The sequence below is a fragment of the Sus scrofa genome, chromosome 18 (assembly GCF_054392235.1).
Source record: "Sus scrofa isolate SSC_HxYL_T2T_F1_AM1 chromosome 18, Sscrofa_HxYL_maternal_Yorkshire_Landrace_v2.0, whole genome shotgun sequence".
Taxonomy (NCBI): domain Eukaryota; kingdom Metazoa; phylum Chordata; class Mammalia; order Artiodactyla; family Suidae; genus Sus; species Sus scrofa.
In genome coordinates, this window is record NC_139400.1 from 28,794,698 (window position 1) to 28,822,604 (window position 27,907).

The 27,907-nt window shown below is 44.9% G+C and overlaps 2 protein-coding genes across 4 annotated transcripts; both read right to left on the reverse strand.

Moving 5' to 3' along the window:
• Nucleotides 1–205: 205 nt before the first annotated feature.
• GARIN1A (golgi associated RAB2 interactor 1A) lies at nt 206–25,792 on the reverse strand. 2 transcript variants are annotated; one of them, XM_003134707.5, is made up of 6 exons: nt 18,080–19,058; nt 13,145–14,235; nt 9,828–10,012; nt 8,490–8,733; nt 6,566–6,684; nt 206–574 (listed from the first exon to the last, which is right to left on the reverse strand). In XM_003134707.5, exons 2-6 carry the CDS (start codon nt 13,295–13,297, stop codon nt 376–378), a joined length of 900 nt encoding a protein of 299 aa, XP_003134755.1. In that variant the 5' UTR covers nt 13,298–14,235; nt 18,080–19,058; the 3' UTR covers nt 206–375. The 2 variants fall into 2 exon arrangements, with proteins under 2 accessions (XP_003134755.1, XP_020934441.1); XM_021078782.2 differs by lacking the exons at nt 13,145–14,235; nt 18,080–19,058 and adding an exon at nt 25,655–25,792.
• On the reverse strand, nt 25,426–27,582 carry HILPDA (hypoxia inducible lipid droplet associated). 2 transcript variants are annotated; one of them, XM_085004851.1, is made up of 2 exons: nt 27,218–27,353; nt 25,426–26,370 (listed from the first exon to the last, which is right to left on the reverse strand). In XM_085004851.1, exon 2 carries the CDS (start codon nt 26,300–26,302, stop codon nt 26,087–26,089), a length of 216 nt encoding a protein of 71 aa, XP_084860977.1. In that variant the 5' UTR covers nt 26,303–26,370; nt 27,218–27,353; the 3' UTR covers nt 25,426–26,086. The 2 variants fall into 2 exon arrangements, with proteins under 2 accessions (XP_084860977.1, NP_001335686.1); NM_001348757.1 differs by lacking the exon at nt 27,218–27,353 and adding an exon at nt 27,450–27,582 and having other exon boundaries at nt 25,431–26,370.
• Between the last annotated feature and the right edge of the window lie 325 nt (nt 27,583–27,907).

Here is a 27,907-nt window from a genome sequence, read left to right on the forward strand (position 1 = left end):
TCTTGGAAAAAGGAAGTTGGCTTTCTCCACAGGCCCTTTCCCCTGAATTGGCTCTCCTGGCTTTGCTCGGCTGCTTTGGGGCGTCAACCAAGCAGACAGAACATTTTTTCCCACTTATTTCCCCAAGGAGTGAGCTATTGCTCCTAATTCGTCTTTCTCTCGCCTAGACCGCCCCCACACCCCGCAACAGTACAACCTACAGCAATTAGGGACTCACTTGGAGGTTTATTGGTGGAAATACAGAAGCGCCTTGTTATAAACACCATCTTACCTCTCCCATGGTTATTTGGGCCACAATAGGAAAAGAGCATTACAAAAAGCCGGAGCAAGTGCACCGAGCAAGGTCAGGGAAAGTCGCCCTGTTTTGGCCAGGTGTCAGGGTCCCAGAAAGTTCTCTCCTAGGGAGCTGGCTACAGGAGCCTGCAGGAAGTGCTCATCTGGATTCTCTTGTTCCCAGAGGCTGTGGCTCAAGGTGGCTCTCATGGGTATATTCGAAATAACTGGCGATGCCACTGGCGAGGGCGTCTTGTCGAAGCTGTTGGAATTGTCTATTTCAATGGCAGTGTTGGTGTTTCTGGAGTAGCCCGGGAATATCGGGGTCATTGAAAGCAATAGAAGAAAAAAGAAAAAGAAAGTACTGTTAGAAATCTAATATAAAAACTTTTTAAAAATTATGTCTTTTCCAGCATGAGTGCCTTGAACTCCGATGGGAATGTGGAAATGATGGGCCCTGAGAGCACAGACGCATGGCCTGATGTGTGTCTAAGAGCGACGAGAGCAGAGGAAGCCAAGCACCAGGGAGGCTGGAGCTCAGGCCTCTCTGCTGAAGGGGCACTGAAACTCCTCCAAGCCTTAAGCATTGCTTTTATGGGTTGAGAACTTAACACGTTATGTCCGAAAGGGAAGACCGGAACCCACTGGGATCTGCCTGAGGCTCCCTATAACCTGCCAGGTATAAGCATAATTGCAAAGAAAACCCCAAGACAGGTCTCCAGAACAATAACGACTTAAAAAAAAAAAAATCACAACCACTTACATGTCTAGAAAAACAGTGTGACTAAGTTTTTTACATTTTTGATTTCAAGTGAAATACATGTGTATTTTATTTACGTATTTATGTATGTCTGTCTGTATTTACTTATTTTTGCTTTTCAGGACTGCCCCTGAAGCATATACTTCTTAGGCTGGGGGTTTAATCATAGCTGCAGCTGCCAAATTATGCCACAGCCACAGCAACACACAACCCGAGCTGCTTCTGTGACCTACTTCACAGCTCACAGCAACACATGATCCTTAACCCACTGAGCAAGGCCAGGGATCCAACTTGCATCCTTATAGATACCAGTCGGGTTCATAACCCACTGAGCCACAACAGGAACTCCTATTTTTTTTAATTTTTAAATTTTTTGGCCATGTCCATGGCATGCAAAAATTCCAAGGCCAGGGATCAAACCAGTGCCACAGCAGCAACCTGAGCCACAGCAGTGACAATGCCAGATCCTTAACCTGCCCAGCCACCAGGGAATTCCTATGTGTTTATTTTATTTTTATTTATTTGTTTTTTGCTTTTTAGGGCCGCACTCGTGGCATATGGAAGTTCCTGGGCTAGGGGTCCAACTGGAGCTACAGCTGCTGGCCTATGCCACAGCAACAGCAACACAGGATCCAAGCCGAGTCTTCAACTTACACCATAGGTCACAGCAACGCCGGCTCCCTGACCCACTAAGCGAGGCCAGGGATCGAATCCACATCCTCATGGATACTAGTCGGACTCCTTTCTGCTGCACCACAACAGGGACTCCCATATGTGTTTATTTTAAATGAAAAAAAAACTATAAAAAATCATCAAAAAGAAAATAAAAATCACTCATATTAACTATTCAGAGATAAGTTCAGTGAGTTTTTTTTTCAGTGAAAGTAATTTTACAGTTATTGAGCCAGGGACTAGCAATATGGCCTAATAATCTAAAAACATCTTTGCCAAAAAACACCTAGGAATGGGAAACAAAATGTAATCAACATGATTTTTTTTTTTTTTTTTTTTTTGGTCTTTTTAGGGCCGCACCAGCAGCATAAGGAGATTCCCAGGCTAGGGGTTGAATTGGAGCTACAGCTGCCAGCCTATACCACAGCCACAGCAACGTGGGATCCAAGCCACGTCTGTGACCTACAGCACAACTCACGGCAACGATGGATCCTCAAGCCACTGAGCAAGGCCAGGGATCGAACTTGCATCCTCATGGATGCTAGTCAGATTCGTTTCTGCTGAGCCACAATGGGAACTCCTAATCAACATAATTTTAAATGCTCCAATAAATTTACAAAAAGTAAAGAATCCCAGGGACCAAAAATTAAAGATCAGTGAAGTGTGAGCTAAAGCTGGACTGCCTGAAGAATGGGCCAGTCTTGGCAACCCACGCCTTAGGTTTTTCATGGCCCTGTGACACGAGAGAGAACTTTGGGCCTGCGCTAGGTGGGGAGTTGACTGAGGCATCTGCATAAATCCAGGACTTTGAAAGCCACCTTCGTGGCAACAGGAGACATGAAGGAAATCCATTCAGTGCCATGGGCATCTATATCCACCTGGATTCTGGGTCAAAGCAAAAGTCTCTACTGAAAATTCTTATCTTTGGGACTGTCCCAATATTGGTTTGAGGTCTGGAATGATACATGATCCAAGAACTTCCAAGCTGAGAAACTAGTACAAAGAGTTCTCCTGAACTAGTAACATCTCTGAGGCACCTGACAGAAGCAAACTTACAATGGCTCTTTGGGGTCAATCCCCGCCCCTCTGATTTAGGCCAACATGAGTCCCCCAGGTAAAGGCCTGCTTGAGATAAACTCAGATAAAATATCACAGCTACAGACAGCTCCGAGGCCCACAGGGTATCAGTCTCTGTGTGAGAGGAAGCAGAGAGAAGCAACAGGACATCTGATGCAACTGCAAACAGGAGAGCTCCCACATCTCCCGCAGGTTCTCATGGAAAGTGCTGCCGGCTAATTCGAGAAGGAACCTGGAAGGACAAGGGGTCCATGGCAGACTGCAGAGGCTGGGGAAGTACGTGCCTTCAGAGCTCTCAAGACCACCAGAACATTCTCCCTTGCAGGACACAGCCTCACACAAGGAAAAAAACCCCACTGGAAATGGAATCCAAATTGAGCAGGATGGGAACCATAAAAGCAAAGGAAAGAGAAAGGTCAGCTAAAGAGTGGAAAGAGGAGCGCAGCTGGGGAACCTAAAACCAAGGCTTTAAACACTTCACAAAAACTGACACAAGAGGGAGCGCTAGAGCTCAAACCAGAAAGCTCCCTTGACAGGCCCCTCACACCCAAAGGTTTAGGAAAACCGTTTCACATAAAAACAAGCATCAGAAAGGACCCCACACAAAATTATATAAGAAAGAAAGAGGCTATTCAGATGGTAAAAATGTATAGATAATGAATTCACACTAAAAAAGATGTGCCTGCAAAACAAATGAAAAGTGCAACCTAGCATTTCAGAATGAGCTGAAAGAAGTTAAGGCACCGGAGTTCCCGTCGTGGCGCAGTGGTTAACGAATCCGACTAGGAACCATGAGGTTGCGGGTTCAGTCCCTGCACTTGCTCAGTGGGTTAACGATCCGGCGTTGCCGTGAGCTGTGGTGTAGGTTGCAGACGCGGCTCGGATCCCGAGTTGCTGTGGCTCTGGCGTAGGCCGGTGGCTATAGCTCCGATTGGACTCCTAGCCTGGGAACCTCCATATGCCGCGGGAGCGGCCCAAGAAATAGCAACAACAACAAAAAAAAAAAAAAAAAAGAAAGAAAGAAATTAAGGCACCGACAGAATACATGAAAGAACAACACAAGTCAGAATTTAAAAGACTTATAAACACAGTGATAAAACTGAGAAATGAATTAGACAGTTCCCTTTTTTTTGACCACGACTGCAACAGGTGGAAGTTCCCAGCCCAGGGATCAAAACCCACACCATGGCAGTGACCAGAACTGTTGGAGTGACAAGGCTGGATCCTTAGCCCACTGCACCACAAGGGAACTCCAATAATAAGACATTTCTAAAGAAACAACAATTACTTCCAAAGTGAAGCTTAAAACCAGCAAGAACACAAGAGCAAACAAGGTAAAAAAAATGACTTAAGAGAAATAAAAGGATAAAAGGGGGAGAGTTTCAAGAATAAAAAACAAAGAGGAACTCTCATTGTGGCTCAGTGGTAATGAACCTGACTAGTACCCTTGAGGACATGGGTTCGATATCTGGCCTTGCTCAGTGGGTTAAGGATCCGGCGTTGCCGTGAGTTGTGCTGTAGATCACAGACGGCTTGGATCCCAAGTTGCTGTGGCTGTGGGGTAGGCCGGGGGCTGCAGCTCTGATTCGACCCCTAGCCTGAGAACCTTCATATGCCGTGAGTGTGGACCTAAAAAGAAAGAATAGAAACAAAGAGAAAGTAGCAGGTAATTAGATAGCAAAGAGGATACAACATACAAAGAGCAAGAGTACCCAAAGAGGAAAATTGCACATTATAATTCAAGAAAACCATCTTGAAGTTGAAAAACAAATTTTAAAAAAAAGATTTGAAAGTACATGTGAAGGTGCCCCAAGACCTGGGAGAAGTGATCCAGCATGACCATCACCAGCGCCCCAGAGCAAGGCTACGAAAGCCCTGAGACAGAGGATGTGTCCTGTCCTTGCCATAGAGCTTTTCCCACTGAAGAAGAGAGGCTTCCTGGGACCACACAGAGACCCTGAGCAGTGGCCCCTGGGGTCTGGGAGACGCAGTGGGCAGGGGCACAACCCCTGCCCAGGAAACACGCAGGATGGGAGAAATGGGAGTGTGGGTTTCTTTGATGATGGAGTGAAGAGTATCCAGGATGCACTGTCCTCCCTCCAGTGGCCGGTCAAAGTCTAAGAGGACACTTACGAGGACCAGAAGTGAACTGTACTGGAGAGAGCGCCTGCAACCACTATAAACCCTACCTGCGAGGACTCCCTGAGAGGTGAGGGGACTCTCACAGATAGTGTCTGGGTGGCATGGATGCCTGCAGAGCCAAGGCCTAAGTGGGGGGGACCTTGCACTGGAGTGAGGTAGGGAACTTAAAGGACCCCTGAAAGGCACCTAAGAAAAAAGTCAGCTTTAAAATTAAGAAACAGGGAGTTGCCGTGTGGCCTAGTGGTTAAAGATCTGGCATTGCCACTGCTATGCCTCCGGTTCAATCCCTGGCCAGGGAACTTCCACACAGGTGCAGCCAAAACAAAACAAAATAAAATAAACAGAAGGAGTGATGTGATAACCACGTCCATCTTAATATAAGGTCAGGCTGACTTGTGGGCGATGATGTGATCAGTTCAGAGTTTTGACAATTTTCAGGCCCTGGACACTTTAATTTCAAAACTGATGCTGCTTTTGCAGTTGAAAGGGACCAAAGGACCTTTTATATTCTAAGAGAGAGCCCATATTCTTATGCGGCCGACCCAGAGACCAGCTTTTATCCAGGGGCAAGAGGTAGTCTTCCCTCACTGAAAAAATTATAAAGGGAAGAAAAAAAATTTGTATTTTGATGATACCCTACAAGTTGTATTTGTGCAATGTATGGGTTATATGACCTTGCTTTAGTTTTCTATCATTTGTCGAAGAAAGACTCTGAGACAATGACTTAGAAAATTAGTAAAACTGGAGTTCCCGTCGTGGCGCAGTGGTTAACGAATCCGACTAGGAACCATGAGGTTGCAGGTTCGATCCCTGCCCTTGCTCAGTGGGTTAAGGATCTGGCGTTGCTGTGGCTCTGGTGTAGGCCGGCAGCTACAGCTCAGATTTGACCCCTAGCCTGGGAAACTCCATATGCCACGGGAGCGGCCCAAGAAATGGCAAAAGACAAAAAAAAAGACAAAAAAAATTAGTAAAACTTTGGAGCCAGCAAAGAGGCCTCAGAATTGTGTTACACCAGGGACCTTTGTGAGGCTGGTATTGGAGATAGTCAATAGCTAACTCCATGGGCCTGCTTTATTACACTTCTTTGTGGTTCTTTTTTTTTTTTTTTTTTTTGGTCTTTTTGCCTTTTCTAGGGCCACTCCCACGGTATAGGGAGGTTCCCAGGCTAGGGGTCTAATCAGAGCTGTAGCTGCCAAGCCTATGCCAGAGCCACAGCAACTCGGGATCCGAGCCGTGTCTGCAACCTACACCACAGCTCATGGCCAACACCAGATCCTTAACCCACTGAGCAAGGCCAGGGATCGAACCTGCAACCTCATGGTTCCTAGTCAGATTCGTTAACCACTGTGCCACCACGGGAACTCCTATTACACTTCTTTGAATAAATGTATTCATCCCTCACTCCTTCTACTGAACACCTTCCATATGAAAACACTGGAGTTTGCGTAAGGAGTGTTTGGATCAATTAGCCAGAGACCTGTTGCCAAGAAGAAGCTCACAATAGAATTAAGTGGGAAAGTCACATGCTCAAGCCTAAAGTGAAAAGAAAGAACTGAGAGGCATAGGCAGAGGGTGTCACTGCTCCTCCCAGGCCTCCATACTGCGGGAAGGGAAGCAGAGCTGCCTGCATGGAGGACTCACCTGTCTGCTGTGAGCTGGGACTTTCCTGAGAGATTTGAGAAAGGGTCACTGGTTTGCTCGGCCGCCAAGAGCATGGTGCTTTCGCTGGGCTGGCGGGATGACGGGAGGCTGCCTGCAGACTAGATGGAGAAATTGACAGTCAGATGACCAGGTCTGTGCTCTGATACTTCTCGGACTCCTAGGGCCAGAACCTTGAAGGAACCCACTTGCATCTCCCAGCCCAGTTCTGGGAACCTGTTCCTTATACATTAAGCCCTAGAATCATCAGACCAAAACCGGGGCCGGAGCAGGATCACCTCCTCTCCCTGATGGGCTCTGTGGCTACTCTGCCCAGAGCACAAGGTCTGAACCTTAGGAACCAGAGCGGCAGAGCTGTGAGAGCTGACTTTCGAAGTCTGTGGCAGAAGACCTAAAGGATACCGCTTAAATGAGACAGGGAAAGTGTTTCGATTCTGAAAGCTGAAGGTTTAAGCAATCTGATTTATCAAGCTTTCCCTTCCTCTGCCTCTACCTAAGCAGATACTGGGAAAGCAACCTGTGTGTCAGAAAAAAAAAAAAAATCCTTATATAAACTAAAAGGGAAAAGCAAATCCCGGGGGAAATATTTGCAAGAACTTGGATTAAAGGCTTAAAATTCCTAATGTATATATAAAAAGCACTGTTTTACAAATCTAGAAAAGTATTTAGAAAAACTCGAAGCTGCAAATTGAAAAACAGCCAAAGAACGAAACAGACAATACAAAACAATAATAATAATAACAACAACAATGTTCAAACTCAATGGAAATCAAAGATATGCCATTTTTTACCTATCACATTAGAAAATTAAAATTTCTATTTCTCAGTTATGATAAGGATACAGTGACAAAGACACTCATGTTTATTGGAGAGAGTATAATTTGGTATGAACTTCCTGGAAATAACCTGGCAATATGTGTCAAGAGCCTTAAAAATATTCATACCCTTTGAGTTCTGTTTCTAAAAATCTATTCTGAGAAAATAATCAGAAATGTGGAGAAAGCATAAATGCTGTTTTAGCATCGTTTATAATAATGAAAAGTTAGAAACAACTCTGAATGTCTGATACTAGGGGAATTGAGAAGTAAATTTTAATTCATACAAACAAGTGAATAGCATGAAATTATCAAAATTATGTGTATAAAGAGCTTTTAAAAGAAATGGAAAATGCTTATGATATAATCTAAATTTTAAAAAAGCAACATTCAGAAATTTATGTATATTTAATGTCCTCAAATAAATAAATTAAAAATTAAGATGAGGAGTTCCCATCGTGGTTCAGCAGAAACAAATCTGACTAGTATCCATGAGGACACAGGTTCCATCCCTGGCCTCACTCAGTGGGTTAAGGGTCCAGTGTTGCCATGAGCTGTGGTGTAGGTCACAAATGTGGCTCAGATATGGTGTTGTTGTGGTTGCGCAGGCTGGCAGCTGCACCCCTAGCCTGGAAACTTCCATACGTCGCAGGTGTGGCCCTAAAAAGAAAAAAAAAAATAAGATGAAAGACTAGAAGGAAATATGCCAAAATGTTCCAAGTGATTGCTTGGGGCTGAAGAGAAGTAAGAGTTATTTTACTATAATTTTCTGATTTTCTTTAGTGCAATTTTCTGATTTATACCTTTATAATACTGGGGGAAAAAAAAAACACCAAGAATAAAACAGCAAAAACCAGAAAACAAATTTTAAGTGAGTTAAGTTCTTGATCGCTCTTTTTTAGGAAAACAAAATTCATTTCCTTTTTATGTTTGTAGACCTCAATTTGCTCTGTGCAAATCGTTGACCCTTGAAAAAGAAGTCTGCTCGTCCCCCTCACAACGCTGGACTCTAATATCGTCAGTGCTTCGGAGGCATATGCCTCTGGCTCCCCACTACTTTCCTTGGATCTCGGGATCTTGCTGAAACTTACTGTTTCGGTGGAGCTTGGCAACTTGGGCACCAAGCAGTGAGAGAATTGGATTCTCCGGTCTTTGGTGGTGATGGACAGACCTCTCTGCAGAATTTTCACCAAGCGGATCCAGAACTGGAACACGGCCTCTGGGTGTTTTTCGTGGAGCCTCAGGTAGTAGATCTTTTCAGTTACTGTCCTAACCCTCAGGATGCGCTGGAGCCGGTCACAGATGCGTAGCTCTACGTACTTCAGGGGGAGAATTCTGGACACAAGGAAATTCCCATGGTAGAGGTGCTTTTATTTTTATTTTTTTGGTCTTTTGGTCTTTTTTAGGGCTGCAGCTGAGGCATATAGAAGTTCCCAGGCTACGGGTCTAATTGGAGCTGTAGCTGCTGGCCTACACCACAGCCACAGCAATGCCAGATCCAAGCCGCTACACCACAGCTCACGGCAACACTGGATCCTTAACCCACTGAGCAAAGCCAGGGATCAAACCCGCATCCTCATGGATACTAATCAGATTCGTTTCCCCTGAGCCACGAAGGGAACTGCAATGTGCCAGAGATTTTAATCAACCAGGCTGGTGCCTCCCTAGACACTTGGGCAACCTCACTAGGCTCCCAGCTCTGCTTGGGGGATGCTCCAGGGAGAAAGCGTGCAGTCTGAGAGTTGGAATGATTGCCAAGACTGACTTTTCTTGACTTTGGGAGTCTTAGTTATTAAGGAATCTGCCCACACCAATAACAATGTCTGATAGTCAGTGTATAATATCTCATTTAATACTCACAACAACCCTTTGACTGAGGAAAGATAGTAGGATTAATTCCAATTTACAGATTTTGAAACTGTGGCTCAGAGAAGCTAAGCAATTTGCCCGTTTAGATCTTCTGAAGTAGGAACTGGAACTAAGGTTTTCTGAGTCTATTTCCAGGTCTCCCTGGATGAACTGTGCTGATTAACTTGTGCTGAAAGAGTAAGGAAAAGGATGGAGCTCTCCTATACATCCAGTTTTTGGGTTTTTAAAAATCCCAACACCTCATAATCCTTTGGACTTGCATATTGCTTACAGTTCTTTGGAAAACTTCCAAGTCTATATTGACAAAATAAAAATAAGCAAAAGGAAGCCAAGTGTCTCAAAAACTAAGCCATGACAGGGACTGGTACCCGCCTAAAGCACTAAGCGCAGTGCTTGGTATGTACAGATACTAAATAAATATGTTAAATGAATGAATGAATTCTACATCGTTTATACACTAAAGAACACTGTGGGTTTTTTTCCCTCTAAAGTCTAGAGCTGCAAAACAACGCATTCATTCATCCCAGCCCTTTTGGTGCCTCCCTCGAGCCTTTCTTTACCTGCTGAGGGTGACGACTGGGGCACAGCCAGGTACGCTCCAGGTGGAAAACTGACCCTGGGGCCAGGTGACGTTGGCCATCAGGAGGATGTTGGGGAGTGGCAAGGAGGGCACTGAGGAAGTCACCCCAAGGATCACAGTGGTAGACCTTTCACAGACATCCATCCAGTTCCCTGGCTTAGTGACCTAGAAATCAGCCCCAAGTAATATGGGTTACAGAGAAGCAGAAGACAAGGGTGGAAAGATACAGGTGCTAGAGAATGGCATGTGCATATGGCGACAGGCTTGGAGCACCTTACTTCTTGCAGGTGTGCGGCACATGGGCTTGGCTGTGGCTGTGACCTGTATCCATCTGCCCTGTGGGTGTCCCCAGAGAGACTTAAGTTCATTGGCAACAGGAATGCTGGGCTGCCCCTCTTGTGTCCTTTGCATTACTAATGTTAAAAGCATGCACCTATAAGTGAGTCCTTTGTTTTTGAGGCAGAGATCACAGTTTGAGGATTTTCAGTTTATGAGGCGGTCAGCATTCCTATTCCCCCCGCATTGTTCAAGGGGCTACTGTGGCCTTAATAATTCTTATGCAACTAACATCTTTTTAAAACATGTTTTTCCTTTTTCAAACCATGGAAATAAATGAGTCTTTGCCTCGTCTGCTCCAGGCTTATCACTCTGGAGGAAAGCTAATGTTCTTGTTCTGAAACTTTGCTTTCAAAGTATGCCCTGGTATTTTTACTTAGATCATACGTTATATACTTGTATGACTTTTGGCAGAAACCAACAGCGATTATGGAGGGGAATGCTAAATAAAAAGAGAAAATAAAACATTAAAAAATAAATAAAAAATCAAAGCACGCACCTATAAACAAAAAAAAGCTGAGCGGCACTGAAATGTTATCCCTCTGTCCTTGGGTAGAAGGCAGCACAGGTTTCTAGGAGGGAGGTTGTGCAAGGAAAGTTCCAGAAGGGGAAGAGAGTGAGGAAAGAGCCATTGAATGGGGAAGACTCAGGCCGTCTGACTTGAGGGAGGTTTGAGGAGCATACGCCAGGATGAGGGTCTTGTGGCTGGGTCGTGAGTGTAATGCGGACCTGCTCTCTTGCAGCACTAGGGCTGTGGCAGGACTGGGATAGATGTCTGGCGCTGGGGCACAATGTCTCAGCTAAGACACCCCCGCCTCACTGTCCAGGGCAGGTAGAGAAGCACTAGAACGGTGGCCTTTAAGGAACCACAGAGACCAGGGTAAGAAACATCTGAGGGGTGACCCCTATGTTCCCAAGACCAGAGGGCCTTCTCCTAATGTCGTAGGCTTTGTAAGGTCATCGGGACCATTCATAGCCGGTGGTGGAACCAGGAACAAAGGGAAAGCCCCAGGAATGACTGAAATGGAAGTTCCCACAAACCTGAGTAGATGGTGCTTCGAGAAAAGTGAATTCTGATTGTGGGAAAAAAAAAAAAAAAAAGTAACATTTCTTGAAGCCCATGTTGAAGAATGAAATTTATATGTGCTACAAAACACAGAGGGCCGCTCGGCCTGAGTAAGAGATAAGTGGTGTGGGCAGTGTTCCTTGGTGGTGACGACAGTGACGGTGATGCTGAGAGGGGAGAGGGAGCAGCATAACTATGAGGGTTGTATTATCTAAGTCAGCTTTTTTTTTTTTTTTTTTTTTTTTTTTTTTGCTTTTTAGGGCTGCGCCTGCAGCATATGAAGGTTCCCAGGGTAGGGGTCCAATCAGAGCTACAGCTGCCAGCCTATACCACAGCAATGCCAGATCTGAGCCATGTCTGCGACCTATACCACAGCTCATGGCAATGCCGGATCCTTAACCCACTGAGAGAGGTCAGGGATGGAACCTGCAGCCTCATGGATGTTAGTCAGATTGTTTCTGCTGCGCCACGATGGGACTCCTAAGTCAGCTTTTAACTCTGCTGTGGGCCAGCCTCAGCAAGCAGGCTTTCCCTGTCCCTGGCACGGTCTGTCTCCTGCTGGCTGAGTCACTTAGTGTCTATCCAGAGGCTCTAAACAGTTTGAATATCAGCCCAAAGAGAACATATTAGGAGAATAAATTTGCTGCTGTAACCTTACACCCAAACAGACATGCCTGGAATTTGGCATCCCGAGTCTGGATTTCCCAAGTTCTTGCTCTTTCTCCTCTGAGCTGTGTGCTAGGAATGAGCGTACCTCCAAGCTGCCAGCTGATTGTCCAACTAAGCAGCCCCTTGGGGGCACCGCAGGGACCAGGGAGGATCTGGAGCCATGAACCAGCTCGCTGAATCTGGGGGACTTCATCAGAGAGGAGCTCGCTGCTGTGGAGGGGTCTCCAAATTAAGTGCAACGCCACCTTCAATTGTTCCACTCTCTCCCCTGTGATTCCTCAACCACTTTTCAACTCCACCAAGTGGACTCCTGACTGCAGAGCCTCCCTGTATTTTCTCCCTCTGCCTGGAGGGGCCTCCCCCTGCTCTTCCATTTTCCAGTCTCAGCAACACCTCAAAGGAAGCCTTAAGACCCTGTGCTCTGGGAAGCCTTCCACAGCTGCCTGTGTCAAGGAAGTGTTCCGCTCATGCTTTGGGGATCAGTTGGTCCAAACCTTCCGATGAGAAGCTTTCCTAACAGTCACCATTTGATAATATGTCCTTTACACCTACAAAATCATGAGCTTCTCAGCCAGGGACACTATCTGATCTTTGCATCTCCCGCCCCTGACACAGCCTGCAGACTGACCAGTTAAGCGGTATCTGCAACAGAGCACAGGCGTTCACCAGCTACACCACTGGAGGGAAGGGGGCAGCCCGTTGGTGAGATGTCAAATGGATTGGAACGACCGTCCCACACTCCCAGTGGCTCCACGATTCCCAGGCGGCAAAGACTTCCACAGATCATATGACTAGTCGTCTGGGGAATGAGAGAATCTGTGCAAGGGACCTTGCTCTCATGCAAGGCTATCTCTAAACCACCCCAGAAACAAGGAGGTTGGGTTTCAGAGCAGGGATCCAGACAGCTGCCTTCGTGCCCTCGAACCAGCCAGTGTGGACTAGCAGCCCCAGGAGGGGGCCTATGGACCCTGCCTGAAGAGTGGGCTCTGCTGTCTCCTTCTGCAGGTATAACTCTATTTCCCCACAGCATCTGATCTGCGTGGAGCCCTGTGGTGCTGCAGGCACAAACTGAGGTGAACGTGGGATCCAGACCCTCTCGTTTTCTCTGGCTCTACTGGCTTCTTCCTCCCCCCCAGGGCTTTCAAAGGCCATGGCATTTTGGACCAACCCCTCAGAACAGGCTCTGGAAAGGGAAGGAGAGCTGGCCTTGAGTTGTGCAAGGGTACCTGGATAAAGTTGCTTTCAAACACCGCTGAGTTGGAGAACAAGTTGAATTCTGGAGAATGGATGAGTTGACAAAGAAGGCCATCTTCTACCCCAAGTTCCACTCCAGGGCCTGGTTCCCTGACCTCAGGTGGGAGGCCCCTGATTTTACTCATTGGTTCTTGGGAGGAAAGGGCTGGGGAACATCTCTGGGGCTCCACGCAGACCCAGCCCAACTCCAAGGTGTTGGTGTGACCACACTCCCCCTACCTCCACAGCTCCACCTCCCCTCCCGACTTGCAGGCTGTCCCCCAAGGCCAGGGAGCACCTGTCGGCTCATAATGGCAGGAATGACATCAAGGAATGTGATGAGTAACAACAGGAAAGGAAAAAAAAAAAAAAAGAGGCAAGGAAAGTTGGGGATGAGCAGGGCATTTTTCTCCCCTTTCCTACTCCCTGCAAACCAGCAGTAACAGCCTGCTCCATTTTTCCCTCAGGCTCCCCTCACATATAAGGAAAAGGACTCTCCCAAGGTTACAGCAAGTCCGAAAGGGGGCCAGAGCAGCAAGGGAGCCTTCAATCCTCCTCACTCATGGCAAAGCCTCTCACAAAAACTTTCTCTGTGTGACCTTGGCATAATGTCAGGCCCTCGCTGGGTCAGGGGAGCTCAGGATGGGGGACAGCAGTTCAGCCCAGTCTTCCCTCTCCCCTCTCATGGGATAAAATAAGAATTAAAAATAGGCTATTAAGCAAAGAGGCTTATTTATTTGGAAACTGTGAGCAAATGAGGAAGTGTGATATAGTGGTATGCTAGAGCATTGCAGGAAAGATCAAGAGAGCCAACTGTTAAATTTTCAGGAATTGTATGAGCCAGTTGTTAAACACAGCTATTATTGAAAAATTAATTATAGGAGTTCCCTGGCAGCTCAGCAGGTTAAGGATCCAGCATTGTCACTGCTGTGGCACAAGTTCAATCCCTGGCCCTGGAACTTTCATATGCTGCTGGTGCAGCCAAAAAAAAAAATTGATTATACAAAATTACAACTAAATAAGTTGGAATTTTAAAAAGGTAATAGGGGAGTTCCCGTCGTGGCTCAGTGGTTAACGAATCCAACTAGGAACAATGAGGTTGCAGGTTCGATCCCTGGCCTTGCTCAGTGGGTTAAGGATCCGGTGTTGCCGTGAGCTGTGGTGTAGGTCGCAGATATGGCTGGGATCTGGCGTTGCTGTGGCTGTGGTGTAGGCCGGCGGCTACAGCTCTGATTCAACCCCTAGCCTAGGAACCTCCATACGCCGTGGGAGCGGCCCTAGAAAAGGCAAAAAGACAAAAAATATTTTAAAATAAGTAAATAAAAAAGGTAATAGGAGTTCCGTCGTGGCGCAGTGGTTAACGAATCCGACTAGGAACCATGAGGTTGCAGGTTCGATCCCTGGCCTTGCTCAGTGGGTTAAGGATCCGGCGCTGCCCTGAGCTGTGGTGTGGGTCGCAGACACAGCTCAGATCCGGTGTTGCTGTGGCATAGGCTGGTGGCTACAGCTCCTATTAAACCCCTAGCCTGGGAACCTCCATGTGCCGCAGGTTTGGCCCTCAAAAGACAAAAGACAAAAAAAGAAAAAAAAAAGTAATGATGAGTTTTGGCATTTATTACTTTTTTTTTTTTTTTTTTTTTAAGGGCCATACCCAAGGTATATGGAAGTTTCCAGGTTAAGGGTGGAATTGGTGCTGCAGCTGCCTGCCTACACGACAGCCACAGTAACGCGGGACCCAAGACATGTCTGCAACCTGCACCAATAGCTTGAGCCAAGGCCAGATACTTAACTCACTGAGCAGGGCCAGGGATGGAACCTGTGTCCTCATGCCACATTCGTTTCCGCTGAGCCAAGATGGGAACTCCTTTAAAGGTATCATCTAAATCAGCAAAGAAACTGCCTGCCATTAATGAACAGATAAAGTTCCAACATGCAAATTTGTTACTTCACATTCACCTTATTCATTTAATGAAGGTGGAAAAACTAGCCAACATCCATGTTGGAACCACACCGGTTTGCCAGTTTCACAGGTTGGTTAAGCATTCAAAAGTTTGGAGCTCCTGTTGTGGCTCAGCGGTAAACAAACACAGCTAGTATCCATGAGGACTTGGACTCCATCCCTGGCCTCGCTCAGTGGGTTAAGGATCTGGTGTTGCCAGGAGCTGCAGTGCAGACTGCAGGCTTGACTTGGATCTGGCATTGCTGTCACTGTGGCGTAGGCCAGCAGCTGCAGCTCTGATTTGACCTCTAGCCTGGGAACTCCCATACACTGAGGGTGCAGCCCTAAAAAGAAAAAAAAAAAGACAAAAGTTGGACAAAAATCCATGGAAGCTTTCTGTGAGAATCAAGTGACTATCTGAAAATGACAATAAAGAGTATTGTATATTCTGTTGTTGGTTGTAAACTGTGTGGTATACATAAAGTACATTTTAAGTAAAAATTTCATAAAGTAAAATTAAGAAAGGAACATGTTTACTTATATGTATTAAGTATATGTATATATATAGAATATATTAAGTGTGTATACACACACAAACACACACACACACACACATATATGTATATATATTCCCCCCCGAGGAGAGCTGGTTATTAAACATAAACATTGACTAGCACCCCACTGCAGTGGCACCTGTTCTCCCACCACAATCTCCTATTCCTGATTCCAGGATAAAAACTTCCACTTAAAGCCTTCCTCAGGCTGCATGAAGTTGAGGAGGGATGAGCCATTAGTTCTCCCTCTCAGACTCTGGCTGGACAGCTACCAGGCTCTCTCACTTTAGTGCCTGGTCAAGGAATAAGCCAAAATGGTTAGTCAGTTTTCTCGTCCTTTAAACTCTCAAGTCAGGGGAGGGAGGAATTGGGAGGGTGGGAATATTATATATAGACCACTGTATAAAATAGCTGATTTACAAGAACCTACTGTATAGCACAGGAAAATCTACTCAGTGGTTTATAACAACCTCTATGGGAAAAAAGAATGGATATATTTATATGTATAACTGAATCGCTTTGCTGTCCACCTGAAATTAATACAACATTGCAAGTCAACCATACTCCAGTAAAATTAAAAAAAAAATAAAAAAAGAACTCGGAATTCCCATATTGGCATAGTAGAAGCAAATCCAACTAGGAACTATGAGGTTGCAGGTTCGATCCCTGGTCTCGCTCAGTGAGTTAAGGATCCTGTGTTGCTGTGGCTGTGGTATAGGCTGGCAGCTGTAGCTCAGATTAGACCCCTAGCCTGGGAACCTCCATGTGCCATGGGTGTAGCCCTAAAAAGCAAAAACAAACAAACAAACAAGCAAAAATGAACACACACTGCTGCAGTCCACCCATGACTGGGGTTAAATCTCCTGGTGTTTCTCTTATCATCCAGAGGGAAACCTGCTTCTCGTTGTTCCCCCAAAGCTATTACATCAGAGCCTCAGGAGCTTTTATCTCATTAGCTCATTTCTTCTTAAGACCTGCTTATTAGAAAACTTTTCTTTTTCATTAATACAGAGTCTATAACGCCAAGATTTTTTTTTTTTTTAATGGCCTGCAGCATATGGAAGTTCCGGGGCTAGGTGTTGCACGGGAGCTGCAGTTGCTGGCCTATGCCACAGCCATGGCAACATCTGGATCTGAGCTGCATCTGCGACCTACACCGCAGCTTGAGGCAACGCCAGATCCTTTACCCACTGAGTGAGGCCAGGGATCCAACCTGCATCCTCACAGACACTATGCTGGGTTCTCAACCTGCTAAGCCATAAGGCCAGGATTTTTTTTTTTTTTTTTTTTTTGAGGCCAAATCTGCAGTATATGGAAATTCCCAGGCTAGGGGTCGGATCCAAGCTGTAGCTTCAAGCCTATGCCATAGCAACATCGGTGCCAGGGATGGAACCTGCCAGGGATGGAACCCGCATCCTCATGGATACTAGTCAGGTTCGTTTCCCCTGAGTCACAATGGGAACTCCAAGGCCAGATTTTAAACATTCAAACACTCTTCAAGGTTATTACTTTTGCTTTCTTATCACAGTGCTCTCTGTTACTGACATTTTTTATCCCTTTCTTATTAAAAAAAAAGTAGGAAATTTCTCATACAATGTTCACAGCATAAAGCAAAAATTTAAATGACACAGAGAACATCAGCATGGCCCCGTGTGCTAGCGAACCTGACTTATGTCCTAAGTTATAGCGTTAAATAAGTAGAATATTCACTGCAACACTGTTTGCAGTAACAAAAGACTGGAGGCAACTTAATGTCCATCAACAGGGCACCAGTTAAATTATGATATAAACCCTAGCCTTAACCATAACCATAACCCATATGCTGTAACATTCTGCAGACAATGAAAGAATAAAGTAGTTTTATATATGCTGATTATGGAACGGTTACCAAGACCTGTGAAGTTAAAACAAGATGCCAAACAGTATATATAATATGCTATCACTTGGGTAAAGGAATTTTAAAAGAATATGTATCCATATATTCGTTGAACATGCTTGAACATGCCCAGAAATTTCTGGGAGGATAAAAATGTGGTTTCCTTAGGAGGAGTAGGGCATTGGTAACTCTGTTGAAAAAAATAAAGGACTTATTTTTCACAGTATATACGTTTTAGTTAGTTTGAATTATTTACCATGAGCATGTATTTCCTTTTTAAATAAATAACTTTTATTTTCATTTATTTACTTATTTGTCTTTTTGCCTTTTAGGGCCGCATCTGCGGCATATGGAAGTTTCCAGGTTAAGGGTCCAAACAGAACTGTAGCCGCCAGCCTACGCCAGAACCACAGCAACACAGGATCTGAGCTGCATCTGCAACCTACACCACAGCTCATGGCAATACCAGATCCTTAACCCACTGAGCAAGGCCAGGAATCGAACCCACGTCCTCATGGATGCTAGTCGGCTTCGCTAACCACTGAGCCACGATGGGAACCCCTTAAGTAAATAAACTTTAAAATAAAGAGTGTTAAAGAAATATCTATGTATGGCTCTACAAATATTCGCTGAGAAGCAATTATATACAAAATATACCACATATTGGAAGACTCATTACCAGCTCTAAAAGTAGTCTAATCAGAGTTGTGGACATGTGATCAGGGCTGTCTTAGACATATCTCTTTACTTCCTAAGGTAAAGATACATATTTGAAGAAAAAAGGGTGGGCCACTTTCCAAATATAATAAAAGCTATAAACCTACATCTATACAAAAATAAGATTACTAAAAATTGTAAATATGTTAAGTAATTTTTTTTTCCTTTTTAGGGCTGAACCAGCAGGATACGGAGGTTCCCAGCCTAGGCATCTAATCGGAGCTGCAGCTGCCAGCCTAAGCCACAGCCACAGCAACACAGGATCTCCAACCCACTGAGCAAGGCCAGGGATCAAACCCACATCCTTATGGATACTAACTGGGTTCGTTACAGCTATGCCACAATAGGAACGCTGTAGGTAAAATTTTTAAATACATACACTGGAGTTTCTGGGTGGTGCAGTGGGTTAAGGATCCCGTATTGTCACTGCAGCAGCTCAGGTAGCTGCTATGGTGTGGGTTTGACCCTGGCCTGGGAAACTTCCATATGCCATGGGTGTGGCCATAAAAAAATAAATAAGAGGACAAAGAGATAAATTTACTAGGAACTAACAAACCTAAATATATACATATGTACCTAAATATATATATATATATGTATCTCCAATAACAGTTTCACAAGGCATGAAACAAAAATTGATAGGAGAAACAGACAAGTCTATAATTAGAGTCAAATATCTCATCATTCCTCTCAGAAATTCAGAACAAGTAGATAAAAAAATCAATAAGGATAGAGAAGACCTTAAATGCAATAATTTCACTGAGTAATAAAAAAAATAATAAATGTTAAAAAAGTAATTATTGACAAAAAAATCTTAATAAAGTCTCAAGTTTATCTAATAAAAAAGGATAGAGAAGACCTGGATAACTATTAATCAGCTTTATGTAGTTGATACTTAAAGAAGACCTCACATTCTTTTCAGGTGCATTAAATATTCACCAAGATAAACCACATGCTGAGCCATAAAACAAGTCTCAATAAATTTCAAATAGATAAAATTATAGAGGATATGTTCTCTTATCACAATGGAAATTAGAAATGAATAAAAGAAAACATTTGGAAAATGTCAAGTTATTTGGAAATTAAATAATATACTTCTAAATAACTATCACCAAAGAAGAAATCACCAGGGAAATTATAAAATATTTTTAACAACATGATAACACAACATATCAAAATTTTTGAGATGCACTGAAAGCAGTGCTTAGAGGGAAAATTATAGTTTTACATGACTACTGGAGAAGTCCAAAAATCAATTATTTAAGTTTCATCTAAGAAAGCTAGAACAAAGAACAAATTAAACAGTAAATAGAATGAAGTAAATGATAAAGAGGAACAATTAAATTTTGGCAATTTTGTCCATTGACAAAATAGACAATGGACAGAGATGGAGTTCCTTTGTGACACAGTGAGTTAAGTAAAATCTGGCATCACTGCAGCAGTCTGAGTCGCTGCTGTAGCATTGGTTTGATCCCTGGCCTAGAAACTTCCACTTGCCTCGGGTACACCACCCCTCCCCCCTAAAAAAAGAAAGGAAAAGAAAATGGACAGAGAAAAATCAATAAAACCAAAAGTTTAAAAATTGTTAAAAAGCAATCAAAATGTATAAAAATTGAGAAACCTGTAGCCAGAGGGATCTAGAAAAAAAAAGAGAGAAAACAAAATTTGCCAATCTGGAAAAGAGAGGACTTCTCTACAGAGCTTGTGGATTTTAAAAGTATAAGGAAATAGTTTAACAATGTAATACCAATAAACTTGGCAGTTTAGATGTGCTACATAAATGGTCTCACATAAAAATTACTAAAACCAACTTAGAAAAAACTTTGATTTAAAAAAAAAAAAAAAGAGCTGTGGAGTTCCCATCGTGGCACAGTAGTTAACGAATCTGACTAGGACCCATGAGGTTGCAGGTTCAATCCCTGGCCTTGTTCAGTGGGTTAAGGATCCGGCATTGCCATGAGCTGTGGTGTAGGCCGAGGACACAGCTCGGATCCCGCGTTGCTGTGGCTCTGGCATAGGGTCTGATTCGACCCCTAGCCTGGGAACCTCCATATGCCACGGGAGCTGCCCTAGAAAAGGCAAAAAGACCTAAATAAATAAATAAATAATAAAAAAATTTTTTAAAGCTGATTCAGGAAAAATCAAATACATACATTCATCAAAGATACTGAATTTGTTCTCTCACGACAAATAAAACTCTAGTCCCAAATGGCTTCACTGGAGGAGTCTATCAAACATTTAAGGAATAAATAATGTCCATCTTAACACAAACTCAGGAAAGGGCATTACCCAAACCAGGTCAAGACAAGAAGAACAAAAAAGGCCTTAGATAAGCATTACTTGTGAACACAGACACAAAATTCCTTATCAATAACAACAAAAGGAGAGATATGCTCATGGACTGGAAGATTCAACATTAGGATGACAATTCACCCCAAACCAATTTGAAGATTGGATCAAATCCCCCAACTGAAATTTCAGAAGGCTTTAAAAAAAAAGAAATTGTAAAAGAAAAAGTTTGATTATAGGCATTTTAAAAATAAAATTTTGAACAAGTACCACATTCACAAGGTACAAACATCAAAAAGTATCAAAAGGGAGACAGTGAAGAGTCTCCTTCCCACCCGTCACTGGCTGTTTCCATCTTTCTCCCAAAATGAAGCCACTGTTGTCATTTCTTGCTTATCCTTTTAGAGAATGTTCATACATATTTATACCAAGACAGTACATTTAATTTTTCCTACCCCTTCTTACATAAATATTCTAATAAGTTTTATGACTAAAATGTTCTCCAATTTAGAATTCCTCAAATTACATAAAACTACCTCTTTCATCAATTATTTAATTCTGCATTTCATAATGTTAAACAAAGGGAAAAATGAGTCCAAATTGCACTCATACTTTTACAATATAGAAATGCCTGGGAGTTCCCTTTGTGGCCCAGTGGAAACGAATCTGACCAGTATCCATGTGGATTCAGGTTCAATCCCTGGCTTCGCTCAGCAGGTTAGTGATCCAGCATTGCCATGAGCTGTGATGTAGGTAGGAGACATGGCTTGGATCCAGTGTTGCTGTGGCTGTGGTGTAGGCCAGCAGCTACACTCCAATTTGACCCCTAGCCCGGGAACTTTCATAGGCTGTAAGTGCAGCCCTAAAAAGCAAAAGAGCAAAAAAAAAAAAAAAAAGAAATGCCTGATGTATATGGACACGGTCTAGTAGAAAACAGTAATAAAGACTGTTAATGTTTAAGTGATGAGTAATGAGTTATAAAGTTGGTATATGTTTACCATATAAAGCAAATTACGTTTGTTGGCATTATTGATAGTCTATGAGCATGTAAAATAAATATCATAAGTTATAGCCATTGCAGAATTTTAATTTTGTTACATTTTCTTAGGAAAGGAGTTCCCTTCGTGGCTCAGTGGTTAATGACCTGAGTAGGATCCATGAGGCTTCGGGTTCTATCCCTGGCCTCGCTCAGTGGGTTAAGGATCCTGTGTTGCTGTGGCTGTGGTGTAGGCCAGCAGTTGCAGCTCAGATTAGACGCCTAGCCTGGGAACCCCTATATGCTGTGGGTGTGGCCCTAAAAAGAAAAAAAAATTTTTCTTAGGAAAAAAAATTTCACATGTACCTATATAAGAATTAGCTTTAAGGAGAAAAAGCTCATTACAGACATATTTTCCTGTGCTGCAATTTGAAGAGTCCTTGAAAAAGAAAAACAAACAAAAAAAAACCCCAAAAAAACATGATGTAGACAAAAAAAGCTGCATACTTGGAATAAACCACCAATTAATTCAATGATATCATCTAAGTTATTTAGTTTCCTTCTGTTTCCTCTGCTATAAAATGTAACATAGGCGCCACTAGCTACATGTTATCATTAGCACTTGAAATGCGGCTAATCCAAATGCAGATGTGTAAAATACCAATACACAAATACACATTTAATACAAAAATAAAACAATGCAAAACATCTCATTAATAACTTATGTTGATTACATTGGGAAATTTTTTTTTTGTCTTTTGTCTCTTTTTAGGGCCGAACCCGAGGCATATGGATGTTCCCAGGCTAGGGGTCTCATCGGAGCTACAGCTGCCAGCCTATACCGCAGCCACAGCAATGCCTGATCCCCTGCATCTGTGACCTACACCACAGCTCATGGCAATGCCAGATCCTTAACCCACTGAGCGAAGCCAGGGACTGAACCCGAAACCTCATGGTTCCTAGTCGGATTTGTTTCTGCTGTGCCACAACAGGAACTCCCAGAAATATTTTTAATATATTGGGTTAACTAAAATTTGTTTAAAATATCTTTTCTTGGAGTTCCCATCGTGGCGCAGTGGTTAACGAATCCGACTAGGAACCATGAGGTTGCAGGTTCGGTCCCTGCCCTTGCTCAGTGGGTTAAGGATCCGGCGTTGCCATGAGCTGTGGTGTAGGTTGCAGACGCGGCTCGGATCCCACGTTGCTGTGGCTCTGGCGTAGGCCGGTGGCTACAGCTCCGATTCAACCCCTAGCCTGGGAACCTCCATATGCCGCGGGAGCAGCCCAAGAAATAGCAACAACAACAACAAAAAGACAAAAAATAAATAAATAAATAAATATCTTTTCTTGTCTTTTCTTTTTAATGTGACCACTAGACAATTTTAAATCATAAGGATGGCTTTTATATATTTATTGGACAGTGTTGAACTAAATCATATCTTCCAGCCCTTAATATTCTGATATCATCTTAATTAAGCTTTAGGAATGCAGCCCTTCAAACCCAGAAAGCATTACACAGCATACATTTAAAGTACTTCCTGGGAGTTCCCACTGTGGCTCAGCAGGTAAAGAACCTGACTAATACCCATGAGAATGTGGGTTGATCCCTGGCCTCTCTCAGCGGGTTAAGGATCTGATGTTACTGCAAGCTTCAGCATCACAGATGAGGCTCAGATCCCGAGCAGGTCAGCAGCTGCAGCTCTGATTTGACCCCTAGCCTGGGAACTTCATTAGGCCACCAGTGCAGCCCTAGAAAGCAAAAAAAAAAAAAAAAATTTCCTCCTTTCCTTTTATTCCACTAGATGGCACTAGAGTTAAGCCTTCAAACTAATAACAGCTATTTTATCACATTTGCAGTTTTCTAAATATGTTGTGCTTAGTCTCATCTCCACGCCCTTGCTCATACTGTTTGCTAGGAAACTCTATCCTAATTTGATCACCAACTTATTTTTAAAAATTCAGATCCTCTAAGAAGCTTTTCCTTGGAGTTCCTGTCATGGCTCAGGGGTAACAAACATGACTAGGATCCATGAGGACAACAGTTCGATCCCTGGCCTCATTCAGTGGATTAAGGATCCAAAGTTGCCATGAGCTGTGGTGTTGCTGTGGCTGTGGTGTAGGCGGGCGGCTACGGCTCAAATTGGACCCCTAGCCTGGGAACCTCCATATGCCACAGGTTCAGGCCCAAAAAGAAAAAAAAAAAGTCACCCAGTAAACCATTTCAATTAAACTAAATTGCCTGGGGAAGAGACTTCAGGTGCAGCTCTGCAACTGAAAGATCAAAATGCTCCCAAAGAAGTTGGAGAGGCATGGGAATGAGAAAAGACATCAATTTTCTTTTTTCTTTTCTTTTTTTTCTTTTTACGGCCACACCCGTGGCACATGGAGGTTTCCAGGCTATGTCACTGCCAGAGCAACACCAAATCCGAGCCTCGTCTTCGACCTAACACTACAGCTCTCGGCAACGACAGATCCTTAACCCACTGAATGAGGCCAGGGGTCAAACCCGCAACCTCATGGTTCCTAGTCGGATTCATTTCCGCCTCGCTCCGACGGGAACTCCAAGACATCAAATTTAAAACATACGTCTAGAAAAGTGCAGCTACTGGCACCTGAAACTGCCTGAAATCAAAGACAAAAAGCCAACTATAGGAGCTTCCTAGCAGTGCAGAACTTAAGGTTCTGGCATTGTCAGTGCAGTGGCTCAGGTTCAATACCTGGCCCAGGAACTTCCACATGCTGTGGGTGTGGCTAAAAAAGAAAAAAAAAAAAAAAAAGCCAACTATATTTTTGAGAGGACTCCTCTACCAAGAAAAGTCACATAAGCACAGCCAACCACAAAAGGCCAGGGAGTACACTTTTATCATGTGCCCAGGTGGGAAGCTGGAAATGCTTGTAAGCAGCAGAAGTGAGCACCACAGTGCAGCAAACAAAGTCATGCCCACACCACTGGTTCCTAGGGTAGTGGCACTCAGGAAACAAAATGACGTGTATACCAAGAGGAGTGTGTCAACTACCATAGGCAGAGGAGTGACAGTTGTTTCAACATGGGGTGGGGTGGAGGAGAAATGAATTCAAGAAAAAACAAAAAACCCTTCATTTCTGTGGAAAGGCTAAGCTGCTTAGATCTGGGAGAGCAGAAACAATCATTGTGGGGTACGGCCCTTTCACCAGCTGACCTGGAGAACACTCAGAATCGAGGAGCCGTTGTGGCGGATAATGCAGAGAAAAGGCCCATGGCCTACTTAAACTGAGTCTCTTCTCCGGAGACTGAAGGCGAGGGGCCAGAAGAAATGACCATTTTTCTTTTTCTTTAGGTCTGGGCAGAGTCAAGAGAGGACTGAAAACAGCCTAAGTTCAGACAACTGGTTGATACAGGGCAGACTCAAGCGCACCTGCCTCCAAGTTCAGAGGTGTATTTGCCTTGTGTGGGCTTTTTGCTTGGTTTTGGCCACACCAGCCTGATGCAAAGTTCCTAGGCCAGGGATCGAACCCAGCCACAGCAGTGACAACACCGAGTCCTCAGCCACGGGACCATACGGGAACTCCACCTCACGTTTTAAACAAAATGTTTAAAGCTTTAGGATGTGAAACCTCAGATCTTCTAATCAAGATCCTTCCTACCACTAATTTCTTTTCTTTTCTTCTCTTTTGTGCTTTTTAGGGCCGCACTGTCAGCTTATCGAGGTTCCCAGGCTCGGAACTGAATCAAAGCTACAGCTGCCAGTCTACACCACAGCCACGCCAGATCCAAGCCGCATCTGCAACCTACACCACAGCTCACGGCAACGCTGGATCCTTAACCCACTGAGGAAGGCCAGGAATTGAACCTGCAACCTTGTGGTTCCTAGTTGGGTTCACTTCCATTGAGCCACAACAGGAATTCCCCCTACCACTAATTTCAAGGGCAGAAGTCAACAAGACACAGTGAAACACATTCAACTTTATTTCATTAAAAAAATTTAAGCCACATGGTGGCCATAATGTCCATGTCCTCTGCAGGCACTGTCATCCTACTGCCCCTCCAGACCAATACACAATACACGCTATGCTGGAGGAGAACACTTAAAAATACAGAATGAAAACGAGACACTGAATACCTCACCTCCCCAACCCCCCCCACCCCTCCAGGCCTACAGCCCACCTACACACCTCTTCAGCTGTTATCTGCATAGAGGAGCTCTCATGGAAGAGAAGCTGAACATCAAAGAAACTGACCACGAGACATCCAAGTCCAAAGGTCCTCTTGGCAGATGCTTAGAAAACAGGGTTGAAAATAATACCATCTCCCAAAAGCTGAAGTTGCAGCACAAGCCTTCATCTAAGAGGAGGCAGAGCCATGCCGCCAAGGACAGCAAAGCATACAGCAGACTCTGGGGAGAAGTGTGCAGTCGCTCCATTCCACAGTCACAGGCAACACACTCACATCTGTGTATTAAACAGGCTTATTCCAGAGCAAGGAGTATCCAAATGGAGAGGCCCTTCAAAGGCCTAGTTAACAGTTCTCTGATAACACTGATGCTGAGGCTGCCTGCACAGGAACTGGGACAGCTGGCTGGATGTAGTCAGGCCGGTATTCCAAGGTTATAGCCGGTGCAGGGAGGTCCTATCACACTCCTCTGGATGGATGTTCTGGAAGGCTCTTGGGGCCTCTGTGTTGGCTAGTTGACCTCTGGTGGTCCAGAAGCTCCCAGGTGATGGGCTCTCCAGTAAGCCCCCCAGGGTCTCCATCAGTCTAACGAAAACTGAGAGCAGGGTCAGGACCACACCTAAGAGATAGAGTTGCAACACCTGCTTCATGGCTGAAAGGATCCCACTCGTTTGTAGAGCAGCAGAGTTGCCTTCTGCTTCTAGAAGGCCTCTGGGTCCTGAGGAAAAAGAGCGAAGTTAATCTTCATCCTTTGGAGACAAGCATGCCTCCAGCTCTACCCTTCCATCTTCCTATGAAGCTAAGAAGAGCTCAGCCAGCCAGGGAGACAGGGACCATAGCAGAATCTCCAAGTATATTTACACTGTAAACTCCATGGCTGAAAAACTAGTTCTAGCTTTCCGGACTAATTCAAGAGCACCGGGATACTTTTCCTTCTGCCAGGTATGCACCATCCCTGTGCCACAGTCCAGGGACCCAAAACTTTCCTGAAATAAAAAAACCAAGTTCTGTCTCTGTGTTGGGGGGATGTGGGGGACGGGACGGGATATAAGAACATGCCCTTGAGAAAGCAAATTAGTCTCCCTCACATCTCAGGCAGGTTCCGGCTAATCATAAACTTTATGGGAGTTCCCGACGTGGCTCAGTGCTTAACAAATCCGACTAGGAACCATGAGGTCGAGGGTTCGATCCCTGGCCTCGCTCAGTGGGTTAAGAATCCGGCGTTGCGGTGAGCTGTGATGTACGTTGCAGATGCGGCTGGGATCTGGCGTTGCTGTGGCTGTGGTGCAGGCCAGCAGCAACAGCTCCAATTTGACCCACAGGAGCGGCCTTAGAAAAGGCACAAAACAAAACAAAACCAAAAAAACCCATAAACTTCCTGAAAGTCAACATAATTCGAAGGGAGTCAAATCTATCGAGTTCACTTAAATAACAAGTACACACTGAAATCCCCTCAGTGTGTCAGGCACCCTGAAAGGTACCGGAACCACCTGAGGTCCTGTAGCAGAACCCGCCCCGCGCGTGCCTTACAGTCTAAGGCCACAGACAAGAAAATAGGCACTTACTACAAACAAGACGCCAAGAGCCATGCCAGGAAGACGCTAGGCGTGCTCTGCGAGGGCAAGGCAGGGCCTGGAGCCTAACTCCAAGCTGGCGAGCATGGGGTGGGCACGTGGATTCTAGTTAGGGCCACCCCTGGAGAAAGCAGGACTGGGCGGCTGAGTGGGGACCCGGGTGGGGCGGGGCGCGCCAGGGGCAGGGGGGTGGGGAGTCGTGGAAACCCGTAGGGCCGCTCACCTCCAGGAAGGGATGAGGGTCCGCCAAGAGCACCGCGAGACAGTACGCGTCTCCGGAAACAAAACGGCAGCCCGCGGCTAAGCGTGGAGCTAGGCCCACGCCGACCACTTATAGCCGCGGCCGCGCCGAGCCCGCGCACGCGCACTGGAGCCCTGACGCAAGCCCGCGGCCCCGCCCCTAGGCGGGGGCGGTCTGGGATCTCGCGCGGTGGGCTGCGCTCGCGGCCATCGCTGGTTCAGAAACAGACGCCGCCGGCTTCTGAGTCATTAGGGTCAGCAATGGGCCTAGGCGTTGTCTGTTAACTTCCTCTGCCTTTTCTTGCTGTGGGAAGCTTCTAAAGGAATCGGAAGGCGCATTTCCTGCCCCAAATTAAGTCGGTGGAAAACACACTGGAGATGCCCCAATCCAAGGGTGGTGGGGGATGGGTTCTTCGCCAGCAATTTCAACAAAGCACACAT

Coding starts and splice junctions, on each gene's coding strand:
- GARIN1A (XM_003134707.5), bottom strand. CDS start 13,297: ATGAGTAAAATCAGGGGCCTCCCACCTGAGGTCAGGGAACCAGGCCCT. Junction 8,734..9,827: donor CCAGTCGTCACCCTCAGCAG/GTAAAGAAAGGC, acceptor CCTTGTGTCCAG/AATTCTCCCCCTGAAGTACG. Junction 6,685..8,489: donor TGCCAAGCTCCACCGAAACA/GTAAGTTTCAGC, acceptor TTCTCCATCTAG/TCTGCAGGCAGCCTCCCGTC.
- HILPDA (XM_085004851.1), bottom strand. CDS start 26,302: ATGAAGCAGGTGTTGCAACTCTATCTCTTAGGTGTGGTCCTGACCCTG.